The sequence below is a fragment of the Asterias amurensis genome, chromosome 5 (assembly GCF_032118995.1).
Source record: "Asterias amurensis chromosome 5, ASM3211899v1".
Classification (NCBI taxonomy): Eukaryota; Metazoa; Echinodermata; class Asteroidea; order Forcipulatida; family Asteriidae; genus Asterias; species Asterias amurensis.
The window spans coordinates 13186254-13199373 of NC_092652.1; the positions used below are offsets into that span (position 1 = coordinate 13186254).

The window sequence follows — 13120 nt, forward strand, 5'->3', positions numbered from 1 at the left end:
AAATGCTCATGCCAGATATGCGTCGCAAAACTGCACGGTAATCGGCTACGCCCGCTGGTCTAACAGGTAAACTGGGCAGTTATAGTGCAAGGGGGTGATGTGTTTCACAATGACCACATGACGACAGATTCGGCGGGGGAAGACGAGGTGGCCCAGCTGCAACGCCTCTCCATTACGGAAACGGAGTTGCGCTTGGTGCAGCGGGACATGGTAAAAGTGCTGGATCTCCCCACTGCAGACGATTCGCTGTTGCCGAAAAAGAAGTCATTCCAACGACGTGCGGGACCGGCGGCGGGAAAGGATAAAGGTTTTCCCCAACTGCCGCTGGATCAAGTGTGCATTGACTCGATGCAATCCATCAGGGCCAATAATAAATGGCAAACGTACTCCTCTCGCGAGATTGAGTAGTATCAATTTCCACAGGCGGACTTTGAGGAGTTCTTTTCCACACTCGTGCTACATGACTCAGTGAAGGATAAGTTGGTCGCTGATGCCGGGGCTACCGCATCCAAGAGGGTCTTTCCAGACAAGATGCGGGATAAGTTTAAGGAGACCTGGAAAAAAGTTGATGTCGCCTCAAGATTTGTTATGCGGTCAACGTCCTTTTTGCTGCTCCTGATCGAATACTTGGCCATGGGATGCGAAGAAGACAGCGATGTTCCCGCGGACATGTTGCGGGCGGCTTTTCACTGCCTTGACCATGGTCTGAGAACAGCATTGGACCAGTTCTCACAAGTGACGACTTTGGCGACGCGTGCTCGTCGGTGCAACGCACTCGACGCACTTTTCCTCCCGTCTCCGGGCGCCCGAAAGAGGTTCGAGGCCCTCCCTTTGGCCGGCGGATATCTGTTTGCAGGAAAGTTTGAGGAGCTTATCAAGCAGGGGCCAAGCGTCTTAAGGCAACTGAAAAAATTAACCTTAGGAAGCTGGCGGGTCCCTCCGCCAAGTCAACTCTGGCTAGGGGTAAACGATCCTTCGTAATCCCTCAGCGTAAACCGTTTAAGCTCGGCGGGGACGAGCACTGCGCAACCCCAGCCGTTTGCTGGACAGCAAGGCCCAGCTGCTGGTCGTGTCTTCCGAGCACCGGCCCCGCGCGGCGGCCTCCCATCGTCGGACCCGTGACTTTGCGGGGTCCTGTGCTCAGTACAGCCGATCGCGGCTATGCGATCGAGTTCACTGGCACCCCTCCATCGGAAATGTTGGTTAGGCCGACACCGATCCCAACAGACCCGAAACAACGCCTATTTCTCGAAGGGGAGATAACATCCCTCATCAAGAAAAAGGTGGTTTATGTTCTCCCGTCAGGCGAAATAAGGTTGGGATTTATGTCGACCTTCTTCTTGGTCCCATAAAAAAGGAGGCCAGCACTTGGCGTCCCTTCCTGAATCTCAAGCCTCTGAACAAAATTATTCGCCCCAGGCGGTTGCAGATGGATACTCTCAAAATTACTTTAAGAGTCCATCCAGCTGCCGGCATGGGTAGCAAGTCTACACTTGAAGGACGTCTACCTTCACATTCTCGTATGCTGGGAGCACTGGGAATTCCTTCGGTTCCAATACAAAAATGTCCGATACAAATTCTCGGTGCTCCTGTTCGGCCTCTCCACCTCCCCTCGGGTCTTTACTCGATTAGTGAAGGTGGTGGGGGGTGTCGAGTTTTACGTACCTCGATGACTGGTTGATCATTGGATCATTGGTCAATCCCGGGCCTCCACGGAAGCAGCCCTCGGGCTAACAGGGCGTCTGGTAACCGAGCTGGGGTTTCTCATTAACATCGAAAAATCCCAGCCGACCCTGTCTCAGTACTCGACATTTCTAGGGGCGTCGCTCGACCTTCGGGTCGAGCTGGCCCACCCCCTCGAGGGAATGCTTGGTGAACCTCATACAGTGCGTTTCCCTCTTTTTGACAACGTCGGGGCCCCGGCTCGTGCTTGGCTCCGGCTGTTGGGCCTCATGGCTGGACCCACACCTCTGTTGGTGGCTCGATGACGCAAACCTCCTGGGGGTCGAGCTTTCTGCAAGCCCCGGCCGTCGTTGACTGTCACAACGGACGCTTCACTGTTGGGCTGGGGGCCATCTTGGGCCAGCACCAGGTGGCCGGGTGTTGGGTCACTGAGCACACTGGTTCCAGTTGAATGAGCTAAAGCAATGAAAATTTTAAATGTCATAACTTCATACTTGTCAATGTCCCCACCCCTTTGAACATCAGTCGATCAAATGATTGTCTTTTTTTTGTCAGTCATTGGTTCTATCTGGTGATCTGCAGCTCGCCATGGCAGCTTCGCTGTTCTAGTTGTAACACATGATGACGCTCTGGTGAAGCATTTTTATTAAATAGTGATGCACACAAGCAATGGCCAATTGTCGCTTTGTGGCTTTGTGGCTTGTGTGACATGTGCATTATAATTATCGTTGTGCATCGTATGTATACGTATATTTAGTTTGTATGTGACACATGTGGGCACTGCTGTGAATGCGAAAAAGTCGGACGCATCAGAAAAACATAGGGGAATCCCACTGATTTTGATTAATCCAAAGGGGTTGCTGCTATATAAACAAAATAATATAGTAGAATAATAATGTTACTTTTAAACAAACATTGTTTTAGTATCAGGGAATTTCAATTTTACTATCAAACGGCAACAAAACTCACTGTTGACGCCCGATTTGGTCTCGGTTTTAAGTCATAGAAACATGCGCAAAGCAGCGATGGGGTCACTGCTATGAATAGTTCATCTCATGTTGAACTTCTGAAAATCTTGTGCATGCGCAAAACTATTTGGCACTCTATGTGAGCTCTGAACAGCAGTGGGAAATATGCAGATCTGTTATAGTGTCACAGCTGCTGTTGACTTTGTACCACGTCAACAGGTGGCATAACATTGACTTAATTATCAGCCCTGTACAACTGTTTTTTGAAAAAGTTGCTGTCACCCAGTGTTCAGTGATTAATAGTAAACTGTGGTTTAATTAATTTAAGCTTGATGACACAACAATGATGTAATTTCTTTAAAGACAGAGTATACCATCTATAATTTTGTTGTCTCTTTCAGAAAATTCCTAAAGTGAACCCTTTTGATGGATGTGCCACCCCAAATGTGCAACGATTTTACTTCAATACAAGCAGTGGTGTTCTCCTTCCAGGAGAGAGTCTGAAATTTCCATTTGTCTTCAAATCTCCAAATGCTGGTATTTTTTCTGAAATGTGGCAGCTTGATACTAGGCCAGTGCTGTGTGGTGGTGCTGCCTTACAGGTCACCCTGCGAGGAGTAGCTTTGCAGGAAGACAAAAATAAGACACAGCGTTATCATTTGGAGGTACATGTATTTTTTTTCTACAGACTTTTTCTACAGACTTTAATCACTAAATGAACAAGCATGCAACTCTTCCTTATCAGATTCCAGGTTTTCTGCATTTAAAGAAATAGAAATCTGCTACTATGAAAAAAAATCAAGCTGCATGAAAGGAAAAATCCAGACACAGACACAAGAGCTCCTTGTACAGCATACCAGGAAATCTGAATGTTAGATTGACAGAATAGCAGGCCTCAAAATTACCCATGGCAACTGCCGTTGGTGCCCCAAAGACAAATTGCTGCAAAATATTACTGTGCCCTTTTTTCTAACTGCCGCCATTAGCTTTTAGAAAAATTGTTCTCTTTTGTAAATATCTGTGTTTGGGGGTACTAGTCAAAAGCCATTGGCGTACAGTTGGCCTCACAACAGAATATAGGTTTTTTTTTACAGATTCTTTTTTTAAAATACTTGTGATTGGTATTTCTGTTTATGTCTGTGAACTTGTAGCAAGATCTGTTTCACAAGCAGGCAACAATGAGCATAAAGCATATTTTAGATGAGCTTGTTGATGGAATTACTACACCACAAAGGCCGAGTTCTCCTATTGATGCTCACATCACCCAAGAGGAAATTTTTCATCAAAATAACCCAGGGGTAAGTTCATTATTTTGTCAATCATTCTGTTTAATTTTAGCAAGGCTCGACTTTTATATACACTCACGTTTGTCTATTTGATGGCTTCGTTCTGAGTTTCAATTATGAGTAAATTATGGCCAGTGTTCTAGCCATTAAAAAAATCAGAAATTGCAAGCGCATAGCGCGACTCCTTTACGGTGTGGGGTTTGGGACCCGCTTAAAGGCGCCAGGAATTTTTGTATTGCCACATACAACAAGGAAACACTTTGTTTGATCAGAGTGGCCTGAGCAGCCCTATTTGGTTTATGCTTCAATGAGCTAAGCCTAACAAAATGCTTGTATGAACTTAAACTGATCTCCGGCCATTGCCTGCAATCCGCAAGATCATCTAAAAATGTGTTTAATGCAAACTAATAAGCTGAACTGATTTCCAGTAGTCGCATAACCAGTGAAATCAATAAGTAATAAATAAAGCAATTAAAGTCAAAGTGATTTCGGCAGTTGCTAAAATCCGTGAGGTCACCAATACTACTACTACATTTCCACAAATGGATAACACAAATTTCCAGATGAGGCTTGTACCACAAAACCAAAAGGGTTAAATAAAAGGTTTGCAAAGGATTTTGAAATTATAACACGGTCTTTCCCGGTTGTTGGAAAATTAAGCCAAACCTACTAAAATACAGTTTGTCCCATCATCGGCAGAATAACAAAGTATAGTCATGCTAATCAATTCAATAAAGACCCAACAAATTATAACAGCTGATTGAATACACCTGAGGACTATTGAATTGAGGTTATAAACAATTAATTATTGCCAAATGGTCATCGCGATAACTGCCGCCAAAATAGCCTCAATGTGAACTCAGTTGTGTATTGTACTATCGAAACAAAGTGAGAAGTGCATTCTTAAAATTAGATATAAACAATTGTGAAGCCACATTGGAAAGGTGGACGCAGTCGTGGATAAATAGCTCATGGTCTGGGGATGGTTTATCAAACCAGCGGGCGAGTAACGGAGCAGACCACCCACATTGCGATTCATGGCCCATCTCGCCCACTCAATCTTGTTTGGCTTGACCGCCCAAGGATAGGCAACACGTGGTATATCTCTGACAAGAAAATTTTGGTATGTGGCAACAATTCTCTGGTACCCGACAGCAATTGATGAATGTCATCCAACATGCATTTCTTCGAGACACAGCAAAGGTCAATGAAACTCAATGAAGAAAGATGGCGTCTGGGTGGAGCTCTCATGAGACCATGTTTGCTACAAACTGCACATTGAAGCCTTGTAGGAGTGAAGCATCCCCCACAGCTATCATCGATGCCCAGTGAATAGAAGAGTCGCCAATGACCCACATTTCAGGCTCACCCTTCGTGTGGGGTAGCTCATAAAGGAAATAAAATGAGAGAAGCAAAAATAAAATGGGGTTGTTATACATACACGCAAAATCAAATCCACACAAAATAATTAACAAAAAAACAAAATCAAAAGTCTGGGTAGACAGGCCTTCTACCAAATAAACCCAGGGTCAATTCAAATGTAGCGTCTATAGGCATTGGACTTCCATCGCCCCATAGTTTGAATAACCGCCTCAGGAATACCTGACATTGCCGAGAAGTGGCTGCCCCAATATGAAATGAATGTGAGGAAAATCGCATGTCCCTGAGACCAACAAAGTCCAGAGAACGCTGAAGAACCGCAGTGAATTGGGATCGTGTGACTAGGTCTCCATTGAAGTGTGAAAAGAAGCTTAAGCAATGCAGATGCAAAACACTCAAAAACTGCGCTGCAGCTCGAACAAGGCAAAGTGCAAAATCACCCTGTGAACACTTGGGAGTTGTAATGAAAAAAAACCCTACCATACCGATTGGTTTTTGAAAACCTAACATTAAGTACCACTACCCGCCAAGTTGGCCCAACCTGCAAGGCAACATCTGAATGTCTCAGGGGAGAATTCTCATTCTAAGACTTGGCAGTTACAGAAATGCCGCTCTAGAGAGCTGTGCTTCAAAATTGGTTGTGCAAATGGAATCCAAAGCAGGCACCATGCGTTGCAAAATGCTAAAGGTAATTGGACGGCATAAGTCGCCTACTACCCTCTAACAAACGCTTTGGTTAAATGTTTGGTTTTGTCAGGTGACCCATTCAAACGCAAAGACACTGCCGATATGAGCCTCTACTCCTGAAGGAACCGAAATTCGGAGGCTGCCACGGCGCACCAACCAGCATGAGTCACAGCTCCGCATCAATGGTAGCCCATGAGCGAGATGGCACAGGAGCTTGCATTAGCCTGAAATTAGTGTTGTAATCATGCCAGCCAAAGCCTTTACGACAAAATGCTGCTGACCAAACCAGCCTACTTGAAAAGATGTCGTGCTTGACCAGGATGACGCTGCAGAAATATGGAAACAAAAATTTAAAATGTTGATGTCCATTGCTCAAGGGACGTAATACGTTGGGTGCTAAGCAATGGCGCGCTGTACTAACTACAACTGGCACTTGTGTTGGACATTGAAAGGGCATAGACTCATTGATTGTGGGAGGCAATGCGCCTGCTCCATGATGAACCTCTGTCGCTGACATCGGTAGGGCCATAGTTGTCGAAGGAAGAGCCATCCGTCTTAGCATGCCACCCTGCTGGTGCTGTACTTGGGGCCACGAAGGCCACGGAAGAAACCCCTTCGTCAAAGCATGCCACCCTGCTGGTGCCATAGACGAAATTAACTGCCGGGAGGTTTAACAAGGAGAAATAAGCAATTGTTTTTAGACCGACTTGAGATTTTTAAACCAACAACATGAACCAGTTATTGGACCTAGTAGCGTAGGGTATTGTACGAATGATGAATGTTGCTTAGTTGTGCTATTTTACAGATGAGACTATTCTCCAAATTTCGAGCGGAAAAAAATTGTTTTATCAGGGATGCCAGTTTTCCGGCTATTGCCGGAATTCTGACTTTTTCAAATTTCCCTCGATTTTTTCCGGCGCTCCGTGTTTCATCTGGCCGAAAAAGAAAAAAGGAAAAAAACTTTTTCGGCGCTGCGTATTTCATCTGGCCGGAGAAAATAAGTTTTATTGAAAACAGATTTCCAGCTTTCCGTTTTTCATCTGGGCGGAGAAAATGTAAGTTTTGAAAAAGATTTCCGGCGCTCCGTATTTCATTTGGCCGGAGAAATATATTTTATTGAAAACAAATTTTCGGTGCTCCGTAATTCATCTGTCCAGAGAAAATATATATAATATAATACCTGCCGTCAACTCGCTGTCAACTCGTCAACTCAACCACTTCCAAGATGGCAGGTATGAACTAGTCTTGACCTAAAGCCTTAGCGAACAACTAACATAAATTGCAGTACATACTACACATGCAGTACAATCATTCACGCCTTGAGACAAGACTATTCCAAATGCAGGAAGGCGCCCTCTGTTGTCCATTTTGTACAGGCCTGTGAAAAAGCAAGATGGCGACCGATTGCGACCGATGGCTTTGTAGCTTAGAGATATTTTTTTCACGATCAAAAAACAAATTTCTTACAATCGAAATGTAGCCAAAACTTTTCAATTTCTCTTTTAGCTTACTGTATAGTTTTATGCATCTTTTGTGGATTTTAATTTTATTTTGGAGGAGTTGACAGCGAATTGTCGGCACCAAGCGAGTTGACGGTAAGTTGTTGGACCCTCCCAATAATGTGTGTTGCTGACACTTCTGTTATGGATTTATTGATTGAGACTCAAAGGAAAGAGGCAATGACTACTTGACTTGTTTAAGAACTCTTTGGGTCATGTTCAGTCTAAGTAATGCTTTAGACGGCGCTCTATAAGATGAGTGGTTTACCATCAACATCTCCTTTCTTTTTTTAAGTAAAAATGTTTAGTTGAAATGTTCATCTCCAAAGTTCAAATAAAAAGTTTAATAAAATGTAAAAAACTATATTTGGCCCGGGATTGTTTGATTTGTTGATTTCATGACAGAATTTAGAGTCCGTTGTCATGTGAAACTATTTGAGAACAAAATCCTTGTACTTGGATGGGGGATTGCTGTTAAATCTAGTGCGTGTGGATTTCACTGAACTCTTGCCAGGGCTCGGTGGAATCTCTGCTGGGTTAGTTGGACTATTTGGTTTGTCCATCTGAGCATTCACTGGTTCATCCTGTGGACCATTTGAAGTAGAAACTGCTGGTGGTTGAACTGTTGCTCCACTTGCGTTGTTCTCTGTCTGAAGAGTAGATGCGCGTAGATGTTTATGGGTACGTCTTAGCACTTGTCCATTCTCTAGTTCAATGAGGTATGAACGTGATCCATCGGTGTCAACGCATCTGCCTTGTTTCCATTGGATGTTGTGGTTGTTTGTTTGCAATCTGATTGGCTGTCCAATTTGCAACTGAGGTAAGGGTTTAGCGGTTTTGTCATACTGTTGTTTGGCTCTCTGTTTCTGGTGTCTAATGGTCTCTGGTACTCCTGTGATAATCTTCGGTTGAAGACAGACCTCTGTTGTTGGTAGTACGGTACGTGTTCGTCGAGACATCAGTTTCTGTACTGGACTGCTACTATTTGCAGCGGGTGTGTTACGCCAGTCTAGAATTGCAAGATGTAGATGCTGTTTTGCTTTGGTCACCTTCTTGATGTTTTTCGCAATTTTGACCGCTGATTCTGCTTTTCCATTACTCTGACTGTGCTATGGTGAGGCGGTTTGGTGCTCGAACTCCCAATCTCTACTGAATTCCTCATAATCTGCGGCTATGAACAGAGGACCATTGTCGGTGATAACTTTCTGTGGTATGCCGTGTCTGGAAAACTGTTGTTTCGTTTGTTCAACGATGGTTTCTGCTCGTGTATCTGTGAGCTTGTCAAGTTCCCAGAAATTGCTGTAGTGATCAACGGTTATCAGGTAGTCGGTTTGTCTGTAGTGAAAAGATCCTGACTGACTATACTCCATCCTCGTTCCGGTATCTCGTAAGACATCATCAGTTCCTTTTGCTGTTTGTTGAGGAACTCGTTACAGGCATCGCATTGACTGACTTTTATCTGACTTGTCATCCCTGGCCAATACAACTAGCCCGACGGAGGCAAGCTCCTGCACCAAGATGACTGGAGTGAACTCGTGTCAGCATCAGGCTCTGCATTGATTTGGGTATGATGGCTTGCATTCCTTTATACATTGTGCCATCTTGTACTGTGATCTCATCTCAAAATCCAAAGAACTCGCGGATACACACTGGAACTTCATCTTTGTTCTCTGGCCATCCTCCCAGTACAACTGTTTTCAGCGTTTCAAGTACTGGATCTTCCTTCGTCGCATTTTTTATTTGAAGTTGAGTAGTATCCTTCATTTGGATGTATTTGGATTGTTGGATTGATTCGATCTCCGCATACAGTCGCTCTTCTTGTCTGAGATGAAATATCTGATGGTCAGACAATTGGCTCGATCCGGTTGTCTTCAAGTATGCTCTGCTCAGCATGTCGGCAATGTACATCTGACTGCCGGGTAAGTACTGTACTCTCAAGTTGTATTTCTGTAATCTCAAGGGCATACGTTGAAGTCGTTTTGGCGCTGTATGTATCGGCTTGGTGAATATTGGAACCAAAGGCTTGTGGTCAGTATTCACGGTAATCATCTCTCGACCATGTAGACATTGGTCAAATCGCTCACATGAGAAAACTATGGCTAGACACTCTTTCTCAAGCCGAATTTAACCCAAATGGCATTCTTAGATAGCGATATCTGCCAAATGGAGTCCAAAATGTCGTTAAGTACGAGCTTTCTTCATCGAGTTTCACTTGATGAAATCCTTCTTTGGCATCAAGGACAGTGAAGAATTTTGCGTTAGCTAGGGCGGCAATATCTCATCGAGTGTTGGCATCTGGTATTTGGGACGCTGGATGGCTTTATTGAGCTCGCAGGGATCTAGGCAAATTCGCATCTTTCCTGGCTTATCCACGACTACTAGGCTACTTATCCATGCTGTTGGTACCTTTGCTATGATGCGTCGTTTCTCCAATTCACATATTTTGTCATAGAGTTTATCTTTCATTGGAACTGGAACACGTCGTGGTGCATTCTGGACCGGTCTCACGGTTGGATCAATCTCAATGTGGTAATCTCCCGCAAGGCATCCAAGCCCTTCGAACACATCCTTGAATTCGTGAACCAAATCTTGCTCTGATAAGGCTTTAACTGCATCATGTTGTTCAACACTATTGACTGCATCATCTATGTGTACACTTATGAGACCCATCTGTGTACATGTCTGGCTTGACAGTAGTGAAGGTTGTCTGGCATCAACTATTTTGAAGTTAAGTCGATGTTTATGTCATTTGTAGTGACATTTGAGGTTACATTCTCCCATGACATCAATGATACTGTCATCATACAGCTTCAACTTGGCAGTAGATTTCTTGATTTTGGGGTCATCCGTCTGGTGAAGTTTGCACAAGCTGGCAAAGGACATTACATTGCATGTTGCCCCTGTGTCAATTTGACATTTGACTACAGTCTCACCGTTGTCTGCATCGAATGTTAATGGAACAGTTGGCATTCTGATGTTTCCACTGTTGACAGCCCAATCAGCTGTATGCCGAAAATTGATTCATCAGAATCAGTATCTGAAGAAGCCTCTTGTATTTGATTGAGTTTCTTCTGTCTGCATACGGACTGGAAGTGATTCATCTTCCCACACTGTGAACATTTTTTCCCATAAGCTGGACATTTATCTCCGTTACGCTCATGTGAGGAGCCATAATATTTGCAGGTTTGCACTTTATGACTCTGCTTGTCATCTTTGTGCTTAGTTGTGTTCTTACTGTGCTGCTTCCTGCCATTGGAGGATTGATCTTTGCTTTTGCGGTGCTCACTGGATCTGTGTTTCTTCACGTAGCTTACTGTGTCCATGGAGCTGTGTCGAGGGGAACATCTATTTTCTTAAGTTGCTCTTGAGTAAGCTCACTTATCCTTAGGCTTTCAATTGCTCGCTTCAAATCACATTCTTTTTCTCTGACGACGTGCTCTTGCAGCTTTATCTTTGGTACCAAGCACTAGCCTATCTCGTATCATCTCTGTTTCAAGCTGAGTGAATTTGCATTTCTCCGCCAGTTGCCTCAATCTAATAACATACTGATCAACAGTTTCATTTGGCTGCTGATCTGCGGTATGAAATATGTACATGTATCTCTCATATAGTAGCAAACTGACCTGTCCTTATTTGCTAATTTTTGCTAGCAACTATTCTACAGCTGAAAAATACAGTTAGAAAAAGCTTGACAATTCCGAAATACTAACTAAATAATCATGTTTCTTGACTTTAAAGTGGAGATCATCATAATTGCAATGAACTTAAAATGTGTTAAGTAACCTAACATTTTCCCAGCCTAATGGGAGAACACAAACAATTATTTATTAGCACCGTCTTTGTAATCTTAAAAAAGTTATTTAAAAAATCAATTGCTGTAAATTGATACTTCTTTTGTTTAAAAGTAACTCAATTTTTGATAAAATAAAGTTTTCATTGTAGTGCAGTATAGCTTGTATGCAGTTTTTACTTGATAGTCAGAGTATGTTATTTTTATTCTAAAAGAATACTCTAGTTTTCAAATAACAGAACTTACCTTTCGAAATTTCCCTGCTTTCCAGTTTCAATGCAAGGCATGTTCTTGACATATATTACAACAAAATAAAGCTGTTTTCAGAACATTTTTGGTCCGTTTCGTTGTTGATGAAAACAACCATCATTTGTTGGCTTTCACTAAAATAAGTCATTTTTCAATCAAGTGAAGCTAAAAAGTGGGCTGCTTTAATTATTACAAGTTATTGAGGTATTTTTACAATATTAAACCATCAGAAAGCGAATATGCTTTTGTTACAATACAAATGGTATGATTATGTGTTTTGTGGTGGTGTTAATTTTTTTTTTTTTTTTTTTTACAATCATAAAAAATGCCTCACACACAAAAAGCAGACAACGCACGTTTGTTCTGGTGCATTATTATTTCCCCCATGATCCACCACGCGGGCCACATGAAGCCTAAGCCAGTGAAGCCGAAGTGTTCGAAACAATTTCGTCGCCATGTTGTTTATTGTGAAGCCTGAGCCTCACTGAGATGGAGCCTGAAAATCCCAAGCCTGATACCTCAAGCCTGAGCCTTCGATTCGAAAACATCTTAGGTAATGCTTCGTATACATGAGCTGTGTTATACACTGACAATAGAGGGCGCTAAGATGAGTGGTTTACCATCAACAACTTCTACCTCCATGCTGACACCGATCGAAAAATTTAATTGCAAAGAAGTTTTTTATACAACCGATCCTCACATTACGAACCCATCAACATGGTTGACAAAAAAGTACTATAAAGGCAGTATTGTTTTTTTTTTTTTTTTTACGTTTTGAAACTTTTGATATATAAAAACGGAAAATTTGAGACTACAATCGGACTATGCCTGCCTTTTTTGCAAGGGGGGGGGGCAGAATTTTCTTTTTCTTTATGTTTTATTTTAAAAAAGTGCTGTTATGTTTTTTTATAGTTTTGGGATCTGAGGGATGGGGGGGCGGTGACCCCTTAATTTTCCTTAAAAAAAAAAAAATGTATGCGTTATAATGTGCCTTGCACTGCACCACGTGTCACTCAGTCTCACTCAGTTGCCGACACTGTTTCAAAGTAGGCAAATCCTGAGTGCGATGGTTTACATATGGGACCGTAGAGATGACATTGTTACCTAAATATATGAACAAAAACGCACGTGAATTCGCCGCTATCATACCATACACGTGCGTGGAGTCTATGCTGCCTAGCCTGCTGCTTATAGTGGGACGACCGTGTGACTTTTGAATGCTTTTTTTAGCGTTTTGACAGCCACCAGGATGGTTAGTGCTGTGAATGTGCGTAGCGAAAATGTTTTCTATTGAAAAAAAAAAAAAATAAATAAAAGAAAACACACAAGAAGTTCTTTTCCCAAATCATGCTTATTTGTACAGCGTATCGGTAGGGTATCAGTGGAATAAAAGAATTTGTCGACAGCGTAGTGGCCCGACACGCTATTTAATGCCTGGCTAGATAGCTGCTAATGGCAACTTATGGATTTGCAAATCAACAACAACAAGCTTTCCAAAGTACAGAAAGTAAACCACAAATCTAGCCCTGGCAGCCTAACACTTTTGATTTTACTACAGTGACGTCCTGGATATCAGGG

General features: G+C 42.9%; 1 protein-coding gene across 1 annotated transcript in view; it reads left to right on the forward strand.

Moving 5' to 3' along the window:
- The window catches only part of LOC139937040 (MYCBP-associated protein-like), a 123431-nt gene that overhangs the window by 59996 nt on the left and 50315 nt on the right, over positions 1-13120 (forward strand). Inside the window, exons 12-13 of the mRNA XM_071932002.1 lie at positions 3053-3316; positions 3803-3949. Coding sequence (XP_071788103.1) covers positions 3053-3316; positions 3803-3949 — 411 coding nt within the window. The remainder of the gene's footprint in view (positions 1-3052; positions 3317-3802; positions 3950-13120) is intronic.